The 26,137-nt window shown below is 43.1% G+C and overlaps 3 protein-coding genes across 6 annotated transcripts in view; 1 reads left to right on the top strand and 2 right to left on the bottom strand.

Moving 5' to 3' along the window:
• The window catches only part of KATNAL2 (katanin catalytic subunit A1 like 2), a 29,145-nt gene extending 26,782 nt beyond the window's left edge, over positions 1-2,363 (top strand). For all 3 annotated transcript variants that reach the window (XM_025171613.2, XM_025171612.2, XM_007435898.4), the window contains one exon: positions 205-2,363. In XM_025171613.2, the coding sequence (XP_025027381.1) occupies positions 205-344 (140 nt within the window). In that variant the 3' untranslated portion in view covers positions 345-2,363. The remainder of the gene's footprint in view (positions 1-204) is intronic.
• Positions 2,364-2,557: 194 nt separating this feature from the next.
• On the bottom strand, positions 2,558-17,988 carry HDHD2 (haloacid dehalogenase like hydrolase domain containing 2). Of its 2 annotated transcripts, XM_088152676.1 has the most exons (8): positions 17,778-17,988; positions 17,036-17,165; positions 15,487-15,588; positions 11,970-12,178; positions 6,655-6,739; positions 5,403-5,619; positions 5,247-5,310; positions 2,558-4,150 (listed from the first exon to the last, which is right to left on the bottom strand). In XM_088152676.1, exons 3-8 carry the CDS (start codon positions 15,585-15,587, stop codon positions 4,047-4,049), a joined length of 780 nt encoding a protein of 259 aa, XP_088008802.1. In that variant the 5' UTR covers position 15,588; positions 17,036-17,165; positions 17,778-17,988; the 3' UTR covers positions 2,558-4,046. The 2 variants fall into 2 exon arrangements, with proteins under 2 accessions (XP_088008802.1, XP_088008801.1); XM_088152675.1 differs by lacking the exon at positions 17,036-17,165.
• A 3,523-nt stretch (positions 17,989-21,511) lies between these two features.
• IER3IP1 (immediate early response 3 interacting protein 1) lies at positions 21,512-26,072 on the bottom strand. The gene is made up of 3 exons (XM_088152800.1): positions 25,914-26,072; positions 23,628-23,729; positions 21,512-21,685 (listed from the first exon to the last, which is right to left on the bottom strand). Exons 1-3 carry the CDS (start codon positions 26,002-26,004, stop codon positions 21,630-21,632), a joined length of 249 nt encoding a protein of 82 aa, XP_088008926.1. The 5' UTR covers positions 26,005-26,072; the 3' UTR covers positions 21,512-21,629.
• Positions 26,073-26,137: the final 65 nt, after the last annotated feature.

The following is a 26,137-nucleotide window of genomic DNA, read 5'->3' as shown; positions in this document are numbered from 1 at the left end:
GTGAGAATAAACTAGTAGGATAAACTGGAGGGACCAGAGCAAGACTCAAGGTGTGGAAATGTCATTCAGGGGTCTGTCCCTCCTATGACCCCATCATCCTTTGGGCCGTATGTCATTCAAGGGGAGACTTGATTAGTTCATTGACCACTGGTGGACCAACTTTGGATGACATCTGAATTTCTAATTGGAGATCTTCTTTCTCAGACAGTGGGAACTTACCTGTGATCCAGTTGGACACTGTCACAACTGAAGACTTCTTGGATGTCATCTCTCATACCAAGCCCTCTGCTAAGAACCTAAGTCAAAAATACGTTGACTGGCAAAGAGAATTTGAGTCGGTCTGAGCCGAGTTTAAGATCTGAAACAATCATCTAAGTTTCCAGCTCTTCCATCCCACCCCAAAAGGCAGTCCCAACAAATTTCTACTATTTTTTTTTTACCAAGAGAAGAAACTTCAGTCATTTTCCAAGCTGGATACTAAGTTTTGATGATGGAGAAGAGGCTGCAAATTGTTATTTGAAGAACCTCATTATATCTTTTCAGTTGATAAGCCTCAGACTCATACAAAAGGTGGGAAAACATTTTAGCACTTTATTTTATGACTAAAACTGGCAGTTTTTATTCTTGTGTCACCTAGAAGACTTCTGGGATCCACTTTGCTGACTTAATATTTTGCTACTGTAATTTTTTTCTTAGTGGGACAGATAGCAGGAAATGGCAAAGAAGGAAATTAATTGGCCTTCTCAGGTATCTTTGTATTAAACCAGTAGATTCTGAACAAGGCCAACATCCATGAAGAATAAACCATTTTGGAGTCTCAGAGATGACTTTCAGCGGTTTACTTAGAGTGACTAGTATCTCTCATCTCTCTACCCTTGGTCATTTGGAGATCTAAAACAGACACTTTCAAGGTTTTTTTTCCCTTAGGGAAGAGACGTGGAAAGTGTAGCAAGTTTTGTATAATGTACCTAGTGGATCCCCAGATTTAAACAGGACAGCGGCCAGGAAAGGAAGCATTTATCCTTGTCCTACCATGTCTTCCACCACCACCCCATTTGTTCCTTGGGAGGAACCATTATCAAGGCTGTGGATCTGGCTTCAGTGGAAAGATGGGAGACAGCCACTGTTAACATGCTGTCTTCTGGCAACACCCCACTTTGATGCACAGTAGCAGCTAACAGCAGAATCAATTTGTCTTAATATTTCTATAAAGTCCTTACATGTTGTGTTTGAGACAAAGCTTTCCTTCTCAAAAGATCATTGATTTCCTAGAACTTTGCACTTCTGAGCTACAGTCCTGGACTCTTCTGGAGTTTTGAATCCAACCCTATGTGATCCTCTTCCTGGGCCATATAGTACTGGTTCATCCAGCCAGTTTCCAAGATCGAAGAACTGTGTGTAATGCGCATCCACTTTTTTTCTAAAAAGTGCTTCAGGTTTGCCCAAAGCACCTGTCTGCAACATCTTGAAGCAGCTAGGCTTTCCCAGGTCTTGTGCAATCCTCGGAAAAAGAGACATGTTGCAGACAGGTGGCGTAGGCATGCTCAAGCACATGCCAAGGTCCATTTTGGAGACTGAATCCAAAGTGCCATACAGCTGTAATGAAGCACCCTGAGGTTTGCAGCTCCCCTTTCCTTAAACTGGTCAAATATTCATGTACGTGCCCCTTTGCTTTTAGCATTTGGCGTGACTGGTGAATTCACTCAGATCCTCTGTATTAATGTTTTAGCTCCTCTGCATTGGTTTATTTATAAGCTTAATTTTAGCTGGATGAGAGCGTTTAAGAAATATTTTTAAAAATACAATTTAACAGTTAATAGAGATGTGCTCTCATGTTCTTCATCTGAAGCACTTCACAGTTGCCTTAAATTTAAAACCTTTCCCATCGCTCTTCTTGGCCGAGCTGATTGGGAATCCCTGGAGTTCTTGAAGAAACTCACCCAGTCACCCGTGGCGATGTCTGTACCAGTGTTTTCATTTCACGTCCTTGCCCCCAAAAAGGTGTTTACTGGTAGCTGTCAGTGCTTCACTCGTGCATACAAGAAAACGCTACGGAAATATGAAAATCAAACTTTGGGATTGCATTTGCGGTTTGTTTTAAATGCAACTTCCTTAAAAGGTACCAATCTTATCTACCATTAATTAGGAGCAAGCCACACAGTACTGTCATTGTGGCTTGCTTGGGTTTGATTTAACACGACGTGTGAACCTGGACACTATGGTATGTTTAACAACTGGGGCTTAGCAGTATATGAACGTGGTCTCATTCCTTGCTTTGGATTCCACGTGCGCAAGATTGGCTAGCACACCCCCTTGAATCAATCCAAGTTCTTCAGGCTTTGGCACATTCAGCTCTACTAAATTTATACTGTCCTGTTGCTGCCCACTTGTCAAGCCTGCTTTATGGCTAAAAAACTGGACCTGAGAGAATTGGTTCTAAGGCTTTTGCACTCTCAGAAGGAATTTACAAACAAACTTTGTTCCATCTTATCCACCTCCCTCCTGCTACACACTTCAAATTAAATCATTTAAGCTACTGCTGAGAAGCCAGTGACCATTCCAGGGAAGCATTTGGCTTTTATTTTTCAATAAGGCTTGAAATCATTAAGATGAACACTAGCCCAGCTGGTTTTTGGATAAAACATCTGAGGATTCCTTGCAGACACCAATAAGAGGATGATTTAAGATCAGGTTACTTGACAGTTCCAACTTTTATTAGATGAAGTTGTTGTGGCTGTTACTGGGGAACAAAACAATTCCTCCTCTCCAAAACACTGAATGGTTTATCACTTGGAAACTTTGCCTCCATTTCAACATATTCCTTCCTGTCATGCATCAGTTCTTCTTGCTCAGTTGGACTAGGTCTGAGCATGCTATCGATGGGATTTCATCCTGATTAACAGTTGCACTTTAGTGCTTGGGGCTACAATTTTTCTCCTAGCTTCTGTCTCCAGGAATCTGGGTTCAGTCTTCAAACACAGGAAATAAAGCAGGAACACAATCTAATGCGGGTACAGCATGTTCCAGATTTCTTCTACAAGCAACTGCGGTGACTTCCTTGTGTAGCAGCGTAAAGGCTGGATGACGATAAGCTTCCAGAGCAGAGAGCATCAATTGGCATTCACATTTTACAGGGTTCGGCAAGCTTTTTCCAAAAGTTGCTGATCTGTAACTTCCAGCAACCTCTCCTTGGTCATGCTTCCTGGGGATGCTGGGAATTGACCATTAACAACATCTGGGTTGCTTCAGATGATCCCCATAAAAACCAAGTACCACTCAGAAACATTTAGAGAGCTAAGAAGACCCCCAAGATCATGCCAGGCTCTACTCCTCCTCCTTTTACTTTCTGAAATAATCCCTTTTTCAAAGGAGTTCCCAAGTACTAGTCATTAGATGCCAGGCAAAGCTACATTTACTGCATTTCCAGACATACACAAAACTCACTGCCCTAGGACTGACACCTTCATTAAAGCAGCCCACTCTGAAAGGTGCCAGCTATCTCTGCCTAAGGAAGAACCTTAAAAAATGTGCTCACTTTCTGCTGTACAAGTTGTTCAGAGACCGAGAGGCTGCCAGCTTGTGGCATCACCAGGGAGAGGCAGGTGAGCCCATCATACATTAGTAGTATTTAGCAAGGTCTGGGCATCAGGTGCACTTTCTCTTCCTTCCATGAAGATGGACAGTCATGCAGTCAGAACGGACCCATATATCCCACCAGCAATGTAGAGTGTGCCAATCTATGCCCCATATAAGGGTAAACCGCATATTTCTTTCTTTTTTCAACCACACACATTCCCTCTCTGCACTTGGGAAGCGAGCAAGCCAGACGGGAAGGTTGGGCACAGACTTCTTTCTTTTGGACAGGATAACTTTTTGTGTGTGGGGAGCAATTTTTAGGGTGAGAGCATTCGTTCCAGCACAGTCCCCAAAATGGCAGAGATGCACCAAGGAGGTACACCAAGCAAGCCGAACGCTCTGCAAAAGATGCTGTGGGCCATTTCATTGTCTGGGCCTGGAAGGTGACGTTCGAGTGCTGTGGTGCTTCTTCAGAGCAGATGCTGGAGGATGTGCTCCACAGCATGGGGAAAACTCTCACAGATTAAGTAAGGGGGTGGGTTAATTTTGCCTTCATCAGCATATCGGTATTTCCCTGCAACAACAACAAAAAAACCAGAAATAAATGCTATTTTCTGTAATTAGGTCAGCATCAGCATAAAGCTTTCCCAGAGATCAGTGCTGGCACAGCAAATTTCTATAACCCCTTCTTGGTCCACTATTTTCCCGTGTCCTCACTGGTACATTCAGCTTTGCTAAAGTAAAAAAGTATGGACATGGAAGGTTCTATCTACTGACCAAGGAACCGAGGTCCCATCCTGTTAAACAGCAGGTGAAGTATGTTCTCTTTACTTTTCTGCAATCTAATTCTTTCCCTGGCAGACAGCCTCCTAGAGGAGATGAATATCTTTGCAAAGAGCAAATCAGGAAATCATGGGGTGGAGTAACATGGACAATGAAACAGTGACCACAACTATCTAGATCAGCGTTCCTCAACCTCAGCAACTTTAAGATGTGTAAACTTCAAGTCCCAGAATTCCCCAGCCGGCATGGGGAATTCTGGGACGTGAAGTCCACACATCTTAAAGTTGCTGAAGTTGAGGAACGCTGATCTAGATGCAACAGCAGTTCAGCTACTATTTAAGTAGCCACAGGACAGCCTCCTGTGTTCTACTGGGATAGCTAAGTTGAGGTGGGAAGGATCTGCAGAAGAAGTTAACACAGGAGGGAATAGCAGCAAGGTGTTAAAGGGTGGGATATCTGTTCCTCAAATGTGTATAAGCAAGCTGACACTCACTACTTGACTGCGGTTGCTGAAAAACTACAGTTCACCCCTGACACAGAAAGAACTTTCCAAAAGTGCAAAATACCAACACCAGGAGGGAAGAGGCCAACTGCAGTCGACGTTTTTAAGTGAAAGACCGCATGGCTGTTGACCACTCTGCTGCAGTTCCTGCACTGATGAACAGGTTGGAGTGGATGATCGACAAGATCCCTTCAACACGATGTCTGCAACTCATCCATGACTCGATAAATCTCTTACCATCTTCCTGCTTATCTCTTTTTTTCCTCCTAAGGGAAAATGGTCTAATTCCTTGATCATTTAGGTTGCTTCCTTCTGTAGGAAGAGCAGGAATAAACCTCACCCTGGATTAATGTGGTTCTTTAAGTGCCCACATGGCACTACGTACCAGTCTTCACCAATATTCCCAGCATGCCAGCGTTCTGGGCACCCCCAACGTCATCCCTGCAGTCCTGTAAGTCCAAGAAAAACAAAAGGTAAGTGCAAATAAACCTGCAGCTTGCGAATATGTCACAAACGTGCTAGAAACAATTCAGGCACTCACATCACCGATCATGACAGCTTCCTCAGGTCCACAGTTGGTACCACGCAAGGCCTCCAGGAAGAAAGTTTGCTCTGGCTTCCCCACTACCATGGCCTTCTGGTCAGTGGCATACTCCAGGCCTGTCACAAATGGTCCTGGGCCGAGGGCAAGGCCATCTTTCCTCTTGTAATACCTTGCTTTGTGAATGGCTATGAGGGGAGCCCCATCAAGCACCAGCCTTGGAAGAGGAAGGAGAGAAGAGCTGCAACTACTCCAGGGAGGCCTAGAAGCACCAGGCTGAGAACAAGGCCATGCACAGCCCATGACATTCAGTGGGAACCCTTCGAAAACAGCCCAATTTTTCATAGACCAATGGGAAGGATCCTCAAATTGTTTCCAGGTCTGAACCTCAGTTGTGAATTCAGAACTTTGTGTTTCTTCTTAGTGGAAATCAACAGGCAGCCATGCATTTCTTCTTTGACAAAAAATGGCTAAATTTGAAGACTGAACGAAGCCTGACAAATTTCCAACAAAAAGTGCCTGTGGGCAGGTTAGCTGTGATAGACATCTTACATTTTCATTTTTTTAAAAAAAGAATCATTAGTCCCCAAATCTGAAGGGGTCTCCAGTCAGTTCATTATTGGCAGCTGGCTCCTGACCCTATCAAAATATCTCTTCATATCCAATCATTTTAATACAGCGTTGCCTTCCCCACCTTGGCAACTTCCAGCATCACTGGAAATACCAAAGAAAAGCCAAGTTGGCTGAGCATGCAGAGAAGCATAATCCCCCCATGCCTGGAGCACGCCCCAGGGGCGGGGGGAAAAGCTGCCACGAATAACGCAGCATCACCTGAAAGCAAACCACGCCCCTCCGGACCCCAATGCTTGCAAAGCCACTGCGGGGGCAACCTTGATCCTGGGACAAGAGACCGCATCTTCAAGGGGTTCCTGCTGAGGATGGATGACATGCTACAAAGGGCATTCTGCCCACTGAATCCCGACTGCTACCCAGCTGCAGTTTCTAAGGGGAATTGCATCTTTGTGCATTACGGAAAGCAGCAAAAGCAGAAGGAATTCTCCCTGCCATCGCAAGCCCTACTGCTCAGCCGCCGCCACCCTTCTGGCAATAAGCACCACCTTGTTAAAACATCTGGAAGGGGTATCTCTGGGGCCGGTTGAAAGGTGCCAAGTGACAAGTGTAATTGCTGCCACCATCATGACAATTAGAACAGACCTTTTATTAAAACTCTGATGGGATTATTCCTACTTACCTAAAAGCTTTGTTCATAGTTTGATAGTTGAAATGGTCAGGAGCCAGCCCGATCACTACAGCATTTGGTTCGCTTGTTTCTATCCCTAGATGGAAATCCAAACGTCTGTTAAAATGGGTCCTAACTGGGTTCCATCCAGAGGAAGGGCTCCCATGGAAGCGGTTGCTTTCCTCTTCCCTCCCCATTCCTTTGAGGTTCAATCCAGCAGATTATGAACCTGTAGGGAAAGACTGCTTATTTTTCAACATCTGTACAGCACTCCGAAAATTGGGCAAAAATAAAAACTCCTCAAGCTCAACTCCTGGTGCCTACAAGGGCACATTCAGCGGGATTTCCCCCCAACCAAGTGTTTAGAATCAGCACTGGGCTCAGCCGGGGCGAACCACAATAATGAGGATGGGTGTTCTACTCACAACCAATAGATGTAGAAAGGTTAAGCCCCATCCCATCGTCCTCAAGGAAATACATTACCCAAGGCAAAATTTAATTATACCTTTGGGGCAGCTCTAGGCCTAGGATATTCCTTTAAAGAGATACAGTTAGAAGGCTGAATGATGTCCTTATGAAATGCAAAAATAAAAATGCAGCAAAGAGAGACGCTCCAATGTGGATTTTATGCATTTATTTGACTTATTTTGCAACATTCCCTAGGAGCATCTGGGTCCATTAACCAAAGAATGGATTATGCTCATCTGGCTGCAAGCTATCTTAAATGAAGATTATCCAAGAATAATTCCATAGTAGTTACTAACAGGAGCTTAAACATCTTTCATTGTACTTAAAACTACTGGACATTGAAGAAATGCATATAAAGCATTTTATGTGAAGAGAAGGGAGAGTTATGACCCAATGGGATTTGACACAGAATTGATCTAAAGACAGGAAACAATCTGACTTAATGAAACTTTTAAATCTCTCTTACATTAAGATGTTTCAGTATCATACACTGATTTGGGGCCAGGTAGAAGGGAATGCCCCTTCATGGATCACTGCCTTGTCGTGGCGGAGGGGCTTGCGTAACTCAGTGAAGCCATGAGCTATGCCGTGCAGGGCCACCCAAGACGGACAGGTCATGACAGAGAGTTCTGACAAAATGTGGTCCACTGGAGAAGGAAATGGCAACCCACTCCGGTATCCTTGCCAAGAAAACCACATGGACAATGTCAAAAGGCTAAAAGATATGACGCCGGAAGATGAGCCCCTCAGGTCGGAAGGTGTCCAATATGCTACTGGGGAAGAGCGGAGGGCAATTCCAAGTAGCTCCAGAAAGAGTGAAGCGGCTGGGCCAAAGCCAAAAGGACGTTCAGCTGTGGATGTATCTGGAAGCGAAAAGAAGGTCCGATGCTGTAAAGAACAATATTGTATAGGTACCTGGAATGTAAGCTCTATGAACCAAGGCAAGCTGGATGTGGTCAAACATGAGACGACAAGATTGAACGTCGACATCTTGGGAATCAGCGAATTGAAATGGACGGGAATGGGTGAATTTAATTCAGGTGACCATTATATCTACTACTTGGCCAAGAAACCCTTAGAAGAAATGGAGTTGCACTCATAGTCAATAAGAGAGTGGGAAAGGCAGTAATGGGGTACAACCTCAAAAACGACAGAATGATCTCAGTGCATATCCAAGGCAAACCATTCAATATCACAGTCATCCAAGTCTATGCCCCAACCACTGATGCCGAAGAAGCTGAAGCTGACCGGTTCTATGAAGACCTACAACACCTTCTAGAACTAGCACCAAAAAAAGATGTCCCTTTCATCATAGGGGATTGGAATGCTAAAGTAGGAAGTCAAGGAGTAATCGGAATAACAGGCAAGTTTGGCCTTGGAGCACAAAATGAAGCAGGGCAAAGGCTAATAGAGTTCTGTCAAGAGAACAAGCTAGTCATAGCAAACACTCTTTTCCAACAACACAAGAGACGACTCTACACATGGACATCACCAGATGGTCAATACCGAAACCAGATTGATTATATACTTTGCAGCCAAAGATGGAGAAGCTCTATACAGACAGCAAAACAAGACCAGGAGCTGACTGTGGCTCAGATCATGAGCTTCTTACTGCAAAATTTAGGCTTAAATTGAAGAATGTAGGGAAAACCACTAGACCACTCAGGTATGACTTAGATCATATTCCTTGTGAGTACACAGTGAAGGTGATGAATAGATTTAGAGGATTAGATTTGGTAGACAGAGTGTCTGAAGAACTATGGACGGAGGTCTGCAACATTGTACAGGAGACAACAACTAAAACCATCCCAAGGAAAAAGAAATGCAAGAAAGCAAAATGGCTGTCTGATGAGGCTTTACAAATAGCTGTGGAAAGAAGGAATGTGAAAAGCAAGGGTGAAAGGGAAAGATATAAGCAACTGAATGCAGATTTCCAGACAATAGCAAGGAGAGATAAGAAGGCCTTCTTAAATGAACAATGCAAAGAAATTGAGGAAAACAATAGAATGGGGAAGACTAGAGATCTCTTCAAGAAAATTGGAGATATCAAAGGAACATTTAGTGCAAAGATGGGCATGATAAAGGACAAAAAAGGCAGGGACCTAACAGAAGCAGAAGAGATTAAGAAGAGGTGGCAAGAATACACAGAAGAACTATACAAGAAAGATCTTAATGTCCCTGATGTCCATGCTGGTGTGGTCACTGACCTTGAGCCAGACATCCTAGAGAGTGAAGTCAAGTGGGCCTTAGGAAGCATTGCTAACAACAAAGCTAGTGGAGATGACAGTATTCCAGCTGAGTTATTTAAAATACTAAAAGATGATGCTGTTAAAGTGCTGCACTCAATATGCCAGCAAGTTTGGAAAATGCAACAGTGGCCACGGGACTGGAAAAGGTCAGTTTACGTTCCAATTCCAAAGAAGGGCAACGCCAAAGAATGCTCAAACTATCGCACAATTGCATTCATTTCACATGCTAGCAAGGTTATGCTTAAAATCTTACAAGCTAGGCTTCAGCAGTACGTGAACCGAGAACTACCGGATGTACAAGCTGGGTTTCGAAGAGGCAGAGGAACTAGAGATCAAATTGCCAACATTCGCTGGATCATGGAGAAAGCACAAGAGTTCCAGAAAAACATCTACTTCTGCTTCATTGACTATGCAAAAGCCTTTGATTGTGTGGATCACAACAAACTGTGGCAAATTCTTAAAGAGATGGGAGTACCAGACCACCTTACCTGTCTCCTGAGAAATCTGTATGCGGGCCAAGAAGCAACAGTTAGAACCAGTCACAGAACAACCGATTGGTTCAAAAGAGGGAAAGGAGTACGACAAGGCTGTATACTGTCACCCTGCTTATTTAACCTATATGCAGAGTACATCATGAGAAATGCCAGGCTGGAAGAATCACAAGCCGGAATTAAGATTGCAGGGAGAATCATCAATAACCTCAGATATGCAGACGATACCACCCTAATAGCAGAAAGTGAAGAAGAACTAAAGAGCCTCTTGATGAGGGTGAAAGAGGAGAGTGCGAAAGCTGGCTTGAAACTCAACATTAAAAAAACTAAGATCATGGCATCTGGACCCATCAATTCCTGGCAAATAGAAGGGGTAGAAATGGAAGCAGTAACAGACTTCATTTATTTGGGCTCCAAGATCACCGCAGATGGAGACTGCAGCCATGAAATTAAAAGACGCTTGCTCCTTGGGAGGAAAGCTATGGCAAGCCTAGATAGCATATTAAAAAGCAGAGACGTCACCTTGCCGACAAAGATCCGCATAGTCAAAGCTATGGTTTTTCCAGTAGTAATGTATGGCTGTGAGAGCTGGACCATAAAAAAGGCCGAGCGCCGAAGAATTGATGCTTTGAACTGTGGTGCTGGAGAAGACTCTTGAGAGTCCCCTGGACTGCTAGGAGGTCAAACCAGTCAATCTTAAAGGAAATCAACCCTGATTGTTCATTGGAAGGACTGATAATGAAGCTCAAGCTCAGATACTTTGGTCACCTAATGCGAAGAGAGGAGTCTTTGGAAAAGACCCTGATGCTGGGAAAGATTGAAGGCAAAAGGAGAAGAGGACGGCAGAGGATGAGATGGTTAGATAGCATCACTGAAGCAATGAGCATGAAAATGAGCAAACTCAGGGAGGCAGTGAAGGACAGGAAGGCCTGGCGCAATATGGTTCATGGGGTCACGAAGAGTCGGACACGACTTAACGACTGAACAACAAGAAGGGAATGAACAGGAAGGAAAAGTTAGCCCGTCAACGTATGCCAAAGCTGGAAGAAAATACTTGGCAAGATACACAAATCTGCTGTGAAACTGAAATCAACCAAAACAATAACCACGAGAAAGGAGCCAAAACAGCAGACAGGAAAAAAACTTCTTAGATTAAATTTTCCCTCAACCACAACAACTGTCTCAGCACTGAAATATAGGACTTGGAATCATTCAGATTTTGCTGAATAATGCAAACAGTTCATTACGTTTGCATAACCTCACCAATATTATACAAAACCCATATCAAATAAAACAGACTCTCTTGAAAGTCTTCAAAAATTATGGGAAGGAAGGATTTGAATTTGGTGAGTCAGACTGGAAATCTTTATAGGATGAAACGCTTCTTCCCAGCAAAGTATCAAGGACCACTTATAACAATATTTCATAAATAGCACTGCACTCCCTTGAAACTGTATTATATTTATCACAGTGTTTTTAGATGGTGTAGGGAAGTGGTAATTGGGCTAGTACATAGGCAATGCCTGTTTAGTTCCTCAGGTTGCTCTTCAAGGAAATGGGAACAATGACAAAAAGGATTTGTGGCTGCTAAAAGTGAGTGCTTGTGATGGGGCGAGGAACCTGTTCTCCAGATGTGGTTGGATTCCAACTTGTGCAGCCTAGCCAATAATCATCTATCATGCCACAGGTCTCCCACCAAGTGGGATTTAAGGGATTTAACCAAAAAAAACCAACTTCCTATGGGGGAATAGTGCCATTATTCTATTATAATATTGTATCATAGAGTTGTTTTATGTGCGTGTGCCTTTGTGTCACTCTTGATTCCTAGTGACTATAACAAGTCTGTGCAGTTTTCTTGACAACATTCTTTTAAGAAGTGGTATGAAACTGCCTTCTTTCTGGGGCTCAGAGAGAAGGACCAGTCCAAAGTCACCCAACTGGCTTCATGTCTAAGACAGAACTAGAACTCACAGTCTCCTAGTTACTAGCCTGGTGCGTTAAACTGGCTCCCATTATAGCATGCTGATGGTTAAATCATCCATACATGTATGTATGTGGTTTGTGTGTATGTGTATACATATAATTATATAATTATGCAAACAGGATTATATTACTATACCTCTAAAATCATGCAAAGCATTTTCTTCCACCATCAGCAAAGGCCTGACTTGCTTCTGCTCCAACAAATTTCGGGCTGCTGTCAGAGACGTGAAGATCTCATCTTCCTTAATGTCAAATTCAAGTTTTTTCAGTCTCTCCAACAAGTCTCGTTTGCACTCCTTTGTTGTGTTGGTTACAAATCTGATAGCAATGGGAGCACGGCGCAGCCTGGGCCGGGAGAAACAGAAAAGCTGACACGTTTTAATCACAATATGACAACTGTGTGTAATCCTACTATCACAGTTGCACCAAGCTGAGATGAACACAAAGGGGAATTCCACCAAATACTGTTCCTTCTGCCACGACATCTCTCTGATCTGATGTGATAAAGTGCATCTTACATACCTCTTCCTATGCAGCTTTTAAAAAACAGGAGCAGGCAACCTTTTTGCAACCAGAGACTGCTTTTAAAAAATATCAAAGACTAGAAGAGGTAGTGGTGACATCACAGAAAAGATGTGGCTGAAATTTCAGCTATTTATTTATTTACAGTAGAATGTTTACATTTGAGGATTAGAAGTATTAATAATAGTAAAATAGGGGTGTTAAAATTTCCGGAAGCTTAATGTATCTATTTTGACAATTATTTATTTTTTAAGAAAGTAGGACAATTTCACAAGTCCCCAAGGTTTGCAAAAATGAGGCAGGGGTGCTGCTTCGTAGAAATCAGCTGATGTGTTCAAACCAGGAAGTACTGAACCAGGAGCTGTGGAGAGTAAGGAAGATGATGGTGGGGGCGGGAGGGACATATATTTAAGTCCACAGCAGACAAATAACATTCAGAAGCAGCTCAGGCAGACGCCTCCCTAATTCACTAAACTATGAGGAGGAGGAGGAGGAGGAGGAGGAGGAGGAGGAGGAGGAGGAGGAGGAGGAGGAGGAGGAGGAGGAGGAGGCGGCGGCAGCCCAGCACATTCTGTCATTATAGCCACTCTCAATAAAAGTAACTTTAGCCTCCCTGTGGAGTTGACTTTGGTCTGGTCTGCCTAGTAGGGCTGACATGATCCACTCCGGTTTGTCAGCAGTCATACAGACTCAGGTAAAAATTAGGATAAGATTTTGGGGAGGGATGGGGGGACAGAGGCCAACAGAACAGACACTGTTGGTGGAACGAGTTCCTACATACTTTCAAAATCTAATCTGGAAAATTGGGGATCCTCTGCAGCCAGTCTTGGGGGACTAGATATAGGGCAAAGAGAAGAAAGGGTAATGTCGTTGCGTTAATTTCTTTGTGCAACATGTGTTGGAAACTCCTCCCTTACTTGAATTAAAGCTACAATTCAAGGCAAACGCCCTTGGTGGTCAAGTCCCACCCTATCCAACAAGACTTGTTTCTGAGTTGTGGATTATGCTACAAAAGCCCCAAACGCCTTTCTCCTCTGGGCCACTTTGCCATCTTCTTTATCAAGTTTGTAGTGCAGGATATCACATTTTCAAAATCAAAATGCTGAAAAATATACAACTTCTCTCCTAGCTCTATACATGCAGCTGTACCTACCTAGATTAAGAGGGCAGAATTTTTTAAATTCAGAGTTTATAGAGCAAACTATCTCAAACTAAAGAATTCTGCAAGCCAAGTATATTAGGTAATTGTAGCATCCAGGTTATAGATTCAATTCCTGTCCCTGATCAAGCTACGTCAGTCCATCTAGCATTCTTTCTTTAAGTGTCCAGATGCTTTGGAAAATCTTACAATCAGAGCAAAAAAGTCTCTCATGAGACCCTAGCAGATGTCCTTTGAAGTATTTTATTTCTGAATATGGAGCTTCTACGTAGCAATCCGACAGAGCTCGATAAAGGTATCCTGTGAATCGTCCTGATTCTTTCCTGAAGTTCTTTGAATCAGCAGCCATCACCACACCTTAAGAGTCCTGGATTCCAAAGCTAGCTATGTGCGAGCAAATTCAGTGACTCAAGATTTATTCTCCACGTAGACATCCAAAGCTTAAAAAAACTATCCACAGTTCAGGGCCAGAGTCTATGATTTGCATGCATGCGGTCAAAAGCTCAATCTCCAACCTCTGCAAATGGGGCTGAGAAAAATTCCATTTGAAATCTAAGTCCAGTTGCCAATCAATGTCATTAATACTGTAAATCAGTGTTTCTCAACCTTGGCAGCTTTAAGACGTGTGGACTTCAACTCCCAGAACTCTGCTGGCTGGGGAATTCCGGGAGTTGAAGTCCACATGTCTTAAAGTTGCCAAGGTTGAGAAACACTGCTGTAAATGGACCAACATGATGCCTTGATATAATATATATCATATTTATATATAATATATTGATATGGGGACCAAGAATCATAGCAGGGAGAATAACTTAGCCATTGTGTTACTTACACTTACTTAGGCTTAGTTACAGTAGGACAACTTTCCCCAGTTGAGTGCCTTCCAGACAGGCAGCTTTCAACTTCCAGGATTCACAACAGTGGCAATGCTGAGTGGGAATTCCCTGAGCTGAAACCCACCCAACTGAAGGTGGATACTCAGGTTGGAAGGCTGCAGCCAGGTATGGGGAGTAAGGATGATGCCAAAGCCCGCAAGGATGATGAATGCCTTGAGAAAAAGACTGAGGACTTCACAGTGATGTTCAGAAATGAGTACTAGAACGCAAAAATGGAAGGACTCACAAATAACTACAGTGGAAGAATGGATTATCAAATTAATGGACTTGGCTCAAATGGCAAAGTTAACAGCGTTAATAAGAGATAATACTGTTTCTAAATTTGTCTCCTCATGGCAACCCTTCCTAGATTACGTGCTTGTGTGGGAAAAAAATGAGGCTTTGATTGTGGATTTTAATGATTAGATAGTTTGTGTTGATAGAAATAATGTGAATTTGGATTAATTAGTGGTAAGAGATTAACTTTTTTTTTAATTTGTACTCATATCTATATTGGAGACAGTCGGAAGTCACTTTCCATTTCATCTTTCTACCTGTTTTCACTCTGTTAGTTTTTGTCTTTTTCTTTTAGTTCTATTTTCTTTCTTTTCTATACTTACTGATTTGTATTTTAACTGTACTTTTTATATATCTTAATAAAAGTTTTAATTAAAAAAAAAAGAAATGAGTACTAGAACGGAGGGTGACCAAAACAGAAAAAAGTGGAGTCATCTGAGGATGCAGAGATCTGTAGAGAGCCTAAAGCTGGAGGCCCCCCAGGCACAAGCAGGGTTCAGGGAAAGAGTTTGCCCGGAGGAATGGAGGCATTCCCTAAAAACTGATATGAGCAGCGGGCACACACCAGCAGCACCTGCTCACTGTATCTTTTGCAAGGTTCCCTGGCCAGCAACAGGAGTCTTAAGTGTTTCCTTCTTTTGGTACAAGAGGACCATTCTGGAATTTGAGATGCAGTCGTACGAATGAGGGGGAACCAATACCCCTGCCTGCAAGAGCTTCTTCTCAGCTAATAAATGGCATTTGTGAAAATGTCTCTTCCCCCGCCCACCTTTCAATGGTACTTGGAAGAAATAACTTGCTTTTTAAGAGCTTCCTGGGCTCCTGGCACAGCTGAGTCTTCTATATGAAGTGTACCACTGAGATCCACCAAGACAGCTTTTATCGCACGCCGAGTTGCCATCCTTCAAGGCAAGGGAAAGAGGGTGGTGGTAGAAGGAGAAAAAAGAGCATAAATGGTTAGGTAACAATAGACAATTAAAGCAAACAGAAAAAAATCTCCCTGCTAAGTAAGTCATGTCTGCCAAACCTGGTAAATACTTAGATTATTACCCAGTGTGTTAGATGAGCCCCCTCAGAAAAAGAGGGGGACAACATTTAAAAATATATCAATAATTGATAAATCAGTATCTTCTTCTCCAATCCACTATGCAAAGAAGTTAACTTCATTTTTTTAAACAGAAAAATTTACACACAAAACAAATCTAGAGATAGACAACATGTCCAGCTTTGGTTTAAGAGGATAATTGCCTAGCTGAACTCACATATTTTATAGATTCTCCTGCTACAATAGAAAGAGCTGTTCCAACAGTAGCACCATTACACAATTAAAACGCAATTAAGACACACTTTTCATTGGGAAATCTTTGCAAAGTGTTCCAAGTGGAACATTGTTCTGGTTTGGAAGTGGGGCCTCAGATGCACAGATGGAGAGAGGCCTGCTGGAGACACATAGTGCACTGGAGCCAGCTATGGGGCCCTGGAGCCCCATCTTAACACAGCAGGTGTGGGACAGACAGACAGCTGCCTAAATTACACTTTGGGGATTGCTCCCCATTCCCTGCATCAGAAACTGCCCCCAAAGCCATAGGAAAGCGCAAGCGATAAATGCAAGGTGCTACTTCACATGTGTGCATGATGTTTTAACAGAGTTGTGCAGAAGGCTAGCAAAACACTAGCACAGCGCATCCATGAACCCCAACTAGCACTCAGAAGACATGACAAAAACTCCTTAATCTCCCAACACATGGACAGACTCCACCACAGTTTCAACTGGGAAACCGTTAGCGTTTTACACCAAGCCAAATCCCAAAAACGCTAGGGAATTCCTGGAAGCTTGGCATTCAGACAAATCAGCCATCAATAGACACACAGAGATAAATCACATTTACACACCATTCAAAAGAGACTATAAAGAAGCTTAAAAGGAAACAAAAAGACCAGAACACATCCTGTCCAGCAGCCAATACCCAGATAAGCAGGGATTAACACCAGACAGTCAAGCAGAAAACGATGTCCTAGTCAAGGAACTACCAAGGAGAAAAACACCCCCCCAACAACACTGCCAGGGCAAGCTTCAGTGTATAAACAGGGAGCAAACCCCAGACTCACTAGCCCTGGTGGTGTTACCTAGTCGGGTAATGAAATGTCTGCAAGCAAACAACCATGCTCACAGAGACTCCTGTGTTTCCTCATGCAGGAAATGCGCAAAGGGGAAACATGCATCTCATGAGTCCTGGCTGGCTGTGGGGCTGGCTGTGGGGCAGCATGCTGAGGAAGTGGTTGAAGGTGGCTGCCTTGACCCTCACTTTCTGATGCCCCACTCACAAGGAAAGAAAGGAAAGTGCTCACCAGCCGTTCTCAAATCTTTGCTTTTTCTCTCCTGACTTCTCCAAATCCTTCCTTGGCTCCGTGCGTGATGGTGGAGACGGGGCCACAATTAATGCGTTTGGGGAAGGGGCAGATTTGGCAGTAAAAGGGGCTAATGATACAAAACGGACAGAACTTCATTATCAGTATCAGTGTTCCTCAACCTCAGCAACTTTAAGAAGTGTGGGCTTCAATTCCCAGAATTCCCCAGCCAGCCATGCTGGCTGGGGAATTCTGGGAGTTGAAGCCCACACCTCTCAAAGTAGCTGAGGCTGAGGAACACTGATTCTATGGAAGAAGCAGCATTTTACTTTTGTTCTGTGCAGCTGGAGGAAGGAGGGATACAGCCAAAGCTGGTGGAAAGCAAAGCCAGAACAGGGACTCATACAGAGACAACCATGAGAGCAGCAGGTGGCACCCCCATTCTGCATTAGAAGCCCCTCAGTCCAGCAACTGCTGCTGCTGCCTATCCAGGCACGAGGCAGAAATGACCTGCCCCAAACAGAGTTTGGAGGGCGCCAAGGCAAGAACAGGGATGCATACAGAGACACAACTGGCACCCTCCCCACAATTGCATCCTTTGGCCTCTTATGTTTAAGCAACTTCATCACTGCCCCCATCAGCCTTACCACCCCCACCCCCACTGAGGAGGAAAAGCAGCCCCATTCCTTGCCAATGTCACAAGGGGAAGGAAAACCGCCCACTGCGGTCCGTCCTCCTGTACCTGGACACCCAGCCAGTCCCTCCTTCCTCCTCAGAAACGCTTTGCAGACTGATTCCTTCGCAAGGCCACAAGGAGAAAGGAAGGGACGGTTCCCCCTCTTTCACGCAATTGGTACTGTCCCCGCCGTTGGTGACGCCTGGAATTGGACTGTACTATTGCGATGCGCAGGAGGAGCGCTCCAGCCCTCTCTCTATGACCCGTCGCGGGGATTTGGTGGAAGGTCCTATGCTTAAGGACCTTTAGAGGCGTCTAAGAAAGCGCCTGTGCGGGTCTTCGTTTCTGTTTTCCTTCCCCAGCCGCCATGTAATTTTCCTGAAGAGCACAGATATACGTTTCCCTTAGTCGAGATTCCTAGCGCTTACGTCTTTTCCTGCTAGAATATACCTTTTTTGAACAGGCGCTTAGAGAAACACCTCCGTGACCTCCTTGATATTAGTCTTTTGTAGTAGAAAATACAACCCTGTTGAATTTCTGCCTACCTCTGGGAGCCTAAATCCCCAAGAAGATGGGATGCAAGAACCCCTGCTCTACTCCATACTCTGGAAATTCAATTACCTATTTCTTTAAGAGAACAACTGAAGACACTCCTGTTCACACACAGTGCCTTTAAGTTTGCTGTTGTTATATTTTCCTTTTATTGCAATGGCCTGAAGACTTTCCCCCTTCTCTTATAAACTGCTCTGTGCTCCTTGGGGAGGAAAAGCAATATAGAAACAGAGTAATTATGACAGCAGATCAACGGTCCTTAAGTGAACATCCAGATGCTGTAGAGCAGTGTTGTCCAAACTTGGCCACTTTAAGATGAGTGGACTTCAACTCCCAGAATTCCCCAGCCAGCCGGCTGGGGAATTCTGGGAGTTGAAGTCCACTCATCTTAAAGTGGCCAAGTTTGGACAACACTGCTGTAGACCCATTATTCCTAGCAGTCAGTGAACAGTGAAAGAAGAAACACAGCTTATTGTGGTCAGTTAGACTACCAGTTTTGATGTGAGATTAATTTGGATTCAGGGACAAAAATATAGTTGCTTTTCAGGGTCGCTTAGGCTGGGTTTTGCTCCTTAGTAAGCATCTGAAACTCTGTGAACGTGATTTCTATTTAGACAGGGCGCTTTTTAACTGATAAACAAATTTGTTGACAGCTCATTATCCAATTTCCCAAGACCAGCGGTGGCATGGCTTGCATCTTCCTTCCTAACTCTGCAGTAAATCAAATTATTATTAACCCAACTTAGCATGCTGTACACAATGAAGCCACTAGGTCTCTCCTGGACCTGGTCAAGGGTGTTGTGCAAATCCAGGCACTGTGAATGAGGGAAAGGGGAAGAACCCCTCTAATTCAAGGAATGTATTGAAAAGCTAAGAATGCGTGCGAGGTTTATTGTAGGGACGGCAAAGCTTAATTCGCCCTGAAGGCCAACAGGACAAGATATCACAAGCTACAGCCAATGACCTTATCTTGCAGCAGTAAGGGTGGTGAAACATCGGTATTTCTCTGCTGTGTCTGCCAAAACTCATCCAGCAGCCTCTTCTCCCGGTGAGCTGAACCCTCCTGATGAGGTGAAGCCAGAGAACCTGCCAGCCATTCAGAAGGCCCTGAAGACAAGGATGTGTTCCCAAGGCACGGGGGTCCGAGTGTCCGTGAAAACCTGTGATGGTCGTTTCATTTTGACTGATTGTTTCGGTTCCTTGGCTGCTGAGTTGCTGTGTTTTTATTTTTATTTTATTATTAAATTTATATGCCACCCATCTCCCCCAGAGGGTGACTCTGGGCAGCTAAATGTTGTTAACCTCCCCAGAGTTGCTATTTAGGATTTACTTGGGTGAAGTGGGCAGCTGTATAAATCAAATAAATGAATATTTCACAGCTGGTCTAAAATGAAATGTTATTTTCTAAATGAAACATTATTTTCTAAATGAAACGTTATTTTTCTAAAATGAAAATAAAATGAAATGGAAAGCTCATACAGAAGCAGTTTCTTTACCATCCCAAACCTGGAAATGATTAAGATTTTTCAACTGCAGCACACTGTACTCTAGAATACAGGTATTCTTTGTTTAGCAACCACAATTGGGACCGGCAACATGGTCATTAAGCCAGGCAGTTACTAAGTAAAACTGCTACCGTGCTATCTTCCTTCAGCTTTCCTTTGCTTTACAGACCTTTGAAGGTCGTAAATGTGACAAATTGGTCGTAAAGTTACTTTTTCATCACCACTGTAACTGTGGTCACTAAACAAGGTAGTCGCTGAACGAGGACTACCTGTAACTGCTCTTCTACTGTACCAATGACATAATACATGTAAGTCAACTGCTTTTAAAATACATCCTTAGAAGTTGGCATAATGTCACATCCTACAAACATACCAACTAGATTGTTTGAATTCTACAAAGAATGGACTCCCCTCTTAGAGAATAAATAAAAGGCAAAGTAAAAAAAAAAAAATTAGGACAAATATAGCTTTGGTAGTAGCAAATCTATTAGCAATATCCTTTTTAAAACTGCAATCCACTGAATGGGAGTTACCTCTGAGTAAGTTACAGAGCTTACTGTGCTGCTAAATATATCCCTTCCCCCTTGATGATAGAATTTCCTTCCTGTCCATCTCCCATCTTCCACATGGAGAGTCTGATTACAGACCAGATTTCTTTAGGATTATCTTCTATTTAAGGAAAACAAAGACAAAATCCAGGTCCAGTCTTAAATACATGAATCAGAGAACTGGTATGGTTCCTTGAATGGTCTGAATATAAATAATGCTGATCTGAATTAATACTGACTCTCCTAAGAATGCTTTGAACAGTTCAACTGTACACAGTAATTTCTTCTTGTAAGAAATAAATGAAGTGCACACACTTGCTTAGAATTCCCAGTATTTTTCCCAAATAGGTAAAAATGCATTCACCAAAACAACTGTATTACATAGCATCCACAAATGATTCTATATAAACTGCAACTTTCACATATTTAACACCTGCAAATCCTGAGAAAGGAAAAAAAAAATTACAGCAAAACATCCTGTGCAGAACTCAAGTTTCTCAATGTTTTTGGAGTCAACTTTCCACCTCTAGGCCCAGTTCTTCTGTGGTGCTATTTAGCAATTACAGCACATATTCAGATAGCAGTCATTATACAGAATTCATTTTCAAAACAATTGGTTCAAAACATCACTGGTCTGTAAAAATATCCATCAGATATTACTGACTCAATCTCTGAGATGTTCAAAAAGTGTTTATGTGTGTAAACTTTCCACTTGTACATTCACTATAGACTCTGATCCAGATTGACCCCATGGTCTACAAGGTCTGCGTGAAAGTCAAGGAATCTTCAGATGGTCCTAAACTATAACTCTTAACCAGCAGGATCAATGGTACTGCTATTTGCAGCAATTGCACTTGGCTTCATTTGGAGGCTAACGTGTTCCCCACTCTCAGCTTACATATATTTATCAGTGTAGACGCTACTGATTGACTGATTAGGTGCCATGAAGTCAGTGCTGACTCTTGGGAATTGTACAGATGAACCAACACTAAACTTGTTCTTGGAGGGGGGGGAAGCCCTCACTGATTGAATTCCAGCTTAAAAGGAGGTAAGAACAGCACCTTTAGGCAATTGCTACAATACTTAATGGGGGGAAAAAATCTGGGTTTTGGCTCTCTACAGGTACTGGTTTGTACTGGTTCCATTTAATTCTAGGATTTAACAAAATGGAGTGCATATTAAGCAATACAATAAATATAAATGGTATCTTTATTGAGACAAATATGCAGCTTCAGCAGCCCTCAGACTGGATTCCAAGGGCAAATTGGTCTGCAGTTTGCTTTAGATACTGCCCAGATTTTTTGAAGACAATTTCAACCAAATAACAACAACAGCACAATTGTAACTGTGTTCACTCCAATTAATGGCACTGCAAAAAAAAAAAAGGAAAAAGTGTTATTTAAAACAACAGTCTATTGTATTAAACTCAAAAGAACTGTGAAGAAGAAAACATAATTTCTATTTCTCCATTCCTTTTGTGGCTTTGATACTTCTTCTGAACACAACTTGATGGGACAGCAATAACAATTTAATGAGACTGTCCATGACAAAGTTCGTTTAAAAAAAATCTTTCTAAATTGCTTCCCATCCTGGCATATACCACTAACTGGTCTTATGCTCAAATTACAATGATCTACTCATCTATCACAAACAGTTTTATATTCAATCTCAAAACACTTCCTATATGAGTGAAACAATTTGTTTTAGTATGATACCATTGCTCTGTGAGATTCACTGATTACCAGTCAGCAATCTGTGGGCGCAATTCCAAGTGCTGGACCTATAAAGCCCATCATGGCATAGGGCTGGGTTATCTGCAGGACCCCCCTGCCCTTATAGGATGGGCAGAGTGGGTGCACACCAAGTCTCCTCAATTAAAATATCATCTATGAAGACCTAGGAAGTATATTTTCCAGAACAGCATCCCCCCTGAGATCTGCATGGCTCTCATCCTGATAATTTACTTATTTATTTATCATATTTATATAGCCACCATCTCACATAAGGTGACTCTGGGTGGCGTACAACAATTTAAAAAATAAATACATAATATATATATACATATAAAAAACAGTAAAAACACACAAAAACAGGAGGGGATAAAATTAATAAGGGAGCCATTGTAAAATCTCCCCAGTCCCCTGGGAATCCCAGGCCTGATCACATAGCCATAATATAATGATAATTATATTATTTATACATATAATCTATATCTATATCTATATAATATATATATTATATAATAACATGATAATGTTCAGAAAGTCACTGAAAACCTGGCTTTCTCCCAGGTCTTGGGGTAGGGCCATTGTTAAATGTCCTGAAAGGTAATTCATTATGTACGGCTTCTCTTCAAGACATATGTGATCTGTATCCGTGTTTATATTCTTTCTTGCTTTTTAAACATACACCGCCCAGAGTCACTGGAAGTTGAATCATATACATAAATAAATATAACAGCTGCTGCAAACATCAAGGCTGTATTTCAAGCTTGAAGAATAGCATTTCTACTTTGAAAAGGTTTGTGCACCGTTATACTACTATTGCGGTATATGATAATATATTTATATTATGGTATAATGCACTGCTATACCATTATACGTGCAAGACATACTTTTTGAGTAGCAAAGTGAAAGTTTACTGAATACAACATTCTTACATTTATAGCACTGCATGCTGGAATCACTCATTAAAATAGATTTGGCCATGAAGGATGTAGTGGTTAGAGAATCTTTTACCGTTCAGAAAAAAAAAAAGAACTCTTAGAAGAAGATTTAGAGATTTGGAAACAGGGAAGCAATGTTGCTCCACCAAACCTCTTCTAGAACGTTACAGGGCTTTTGAATAAGTAACAGTTCACTAATGGCCTGTTCCATTCTTTCCCTTTCTGAAAAGGCACAAGGTGTCATAACGTGCACTAGTGCAATCAAATATGCAGATAATTTATAACAATTCAAAATTAGCCCAGTAAATTTTAGGACTGACATTTCCTTAATACCAAGTTATTTGGGGAGAGCCAATTTGGTGTAGCTGTTAAAGGCCCTGGGCTAGAATCAGGAAGGATGTGAGTTCTAGTCCTGCCTTAGGCATGAAGCCGGTTGGGTGACCTGGGGCCAGTCCCTCTCGCTCAGCCCCAGGAAGAAGGCCGGGGAAACCATTTCCAGAAATCCTTGCCAAGAAAACTGCAGGGACTTGTCTGGGAAGTTGCCAGGAGTCAAGACTGACTCAAAGGTGCAAAAAGAAAAATAAGTTATTTGGGAAGGCAATGAATCCCCAACAGTGCTGTACCGATAGCATCGCGCTCACCTTACCTCTCATAACTGTTCGTACGGATCGGATCAGATTCATTAATTGCCCCTTAATTCCAGGCTCTTCTCCAAATCCTCCAATCCCCTGATCTGTTCCCCAGCCAACTGCATGTAGAAGTTTTATTTTTGTTAAAGCAAATATGTAAGTGCTTCGTAAGATAAATAATCAGGGATACAAATCAACCATCTCTCTTAGAAGGGATTTCAAACCAAAACCTAAGGCCAATTCCTAATTCTTTCTTTAAACGTCAAAGAAATGAACGAAGTGAACCGAAAGGAGCACATAGAGTGAACCCTAACATTCATAATGGCCAAACAGCAGAATTTCTGGAAATCGGAAAAGAAGCAGAGCATTAGTTTTTTGTGGGAAACTGATCAGAGAAAACTAAAATACAAAATGACCCAATCATTATTTAGAAGCACCCCTTTTTCAATCTGATAGATGTCAGAAAGCTCTTAAGTCTTGTAGGGGGCAGTAATAATTGCTAGAGTGTGGTTGACTTTACTTCAGAGCCTTTAGTATTCCTTCACTGACATGGGTGGAAGAACCAGAGTTCCTTTATCAAGATCAACTTTTCCCGACTTGGTGCTCTTGAAAGGCAGCTGGACCAAGTACCAGCCATCACCACCAGTGAACACGACCGTGTGGTTCAAGGGATGGGAGGAATCCCGTGCTACCACATCTCCGCAGCATCAGAGAAAATGGATGGGAATTGAGCCTGAACACAAACTTAGAGTAAAGATACTGAAGACCAGAATGTGGGAACTAGCAAGTATCACTCACAAACTGGGAAAACAGTTACAACTAATACTCTTATAAGAACATTATGATAACGACTTTGATAACATAATTAGAATGCACACACCAGGCTGTTTCATGCCACTGTATCTCCTTTTTTCCCTACAGTAAAACCTCCAAGCTAATTTGGTACAGTTTCCAGCAACCTATCCATCAGGCCCCCGTTGTCACTTTTTGCCATTTCAGGGGGCAGATGCCTGGCCTTGTGCCAAATTCCTGCTGTCTGGCACAAACAGCCCTGAAAGCTCACGGAGCGCACGTGTGCTTGTTAGAGGCAGCGGCTGTCCAATTCAGCAGTTTGCACAACACTGTAACTCATTTAGCGTGATGCGCAAATGGATTTGCCAAGCTCATCGCTGACCTACTTGAAAGCCCGGTGAAAATGCCCCACTGAGCATCTCAGCCTCAACGGGGGAAAGGTAGAGAGGGGTACAACGAACAACATCTCGAGCTGCCCTCCCGGCAGATACTTTGGCACCTCTCCCCGCAGATACTTTGGCACCTCTCCCCACACAAACTATTGATGCAATGGGCCTGCCTTGTCTAACTCCCCAGCCCTCCCCCTTGGGGTGCGCTCTGCAGCTTCCAAGGGTCCCTTCCAGACTGGTTGTGCTGGGCTGGGGATACTGGGAGGAGCAGGCCAAAGGTGAACCACACGGCCGCTGCTGCAATGATGGGTGCTAAAGTCCGGAACAGACAGGCATGCGTGCATCTTGTGTGACTCTCTCCCACTGGTGATGCTTTTTATGGTTTTAACAGTTGTACTGCTTTTAATGATTTTTTGCAGTTATTTTGAGGTACTTTTTTAGGGATTTTTAACTTTGTAAGCCGCCCAGAGTCACGGCAATGGGAAGGGCGGCAATATACATTTAATGAATAATAATCATAAAGAATAATAATAAAAAGAATAATAATAATAATAATCAATAATTTAAAGAATTATTGCTTGATGCCTTTTTAACTGTACTTGTTTTAGTCTTTTGATTTTATGATTTGTTTGAATTGTATGCCGCCCAGAGTCACCTTTTTGTGAGATGGGCAGCTATGTAAATATGATACCTAAATAGAAGTAAATGTAATGAATAAATAAATAAATCTTGCATAACCCTAATATCTTGTAACAGTGATAGCAGTAGTAGTAGTAGGAATAATAATAATAAATGTAATAATTCTTGGGTCCTTGGTTAGGACTTGAATTATTAAGTTTTCACCAGTCTCTGTGAATCTAATTGTAGATTACCCATATCATCATCATCATCATCCTTAACCCCCCCTTCGGCAGTCCAGCGCCCTCTCTTAAGGACCCTCCTCTCCCTTCCCCTGCCACCTCTCCTCCCCTGCCCTGCCACCTCTCCCCTCCCCTCCCCTCTCCTCCCCTCCCTTGCCCTCCCCTTCTTTGCCCTTCCCTCCCCCTCCCCTCCCCTCCCCTCCCCTCCCCTGCCCTGCCCTGCCCTGCCCTGCCCACTCGGCGGGCTTCGCCGCGGACTCACCCCTGCGGAGGAAGCGCTCCTCGTGCAGCACCGCGATGGCGTTGACGAAGAGCAGCGCGGCCTGCAACAGCGAGTACAGCGTGAACGCCATCCCGGCAGCGCCGGCGCCGCCACGACCGGCCCACTCTGCGCACGCGCGGGGCGCACCGGAACGTGGAGCGGGGCGGGGCAGACGGGCGCACGGCGACGTCACAGGCGGCGGGCGATGGGAGCCACGCCCCCTC

Source organism: Python bivittatus, unplaced genomic scaffold, assembly GCF_059951505.1.
Source record: "Python bivittatus isolate LINGU-HERP-01145 unplaced genomic scaffold, Pbiv_v1 ctg000570_np1212, whole genome shotgun sequence".
NCBI lineage: Eukaryota > Metazoa > Chordata > Lepidosauria > Squamata > Pythonidae > Python > Python bivittatus.
Note: the sequence above shows the minus strand (reverse complement) of the source record. Positions and strands in the feature narration are given on the sequence as shown.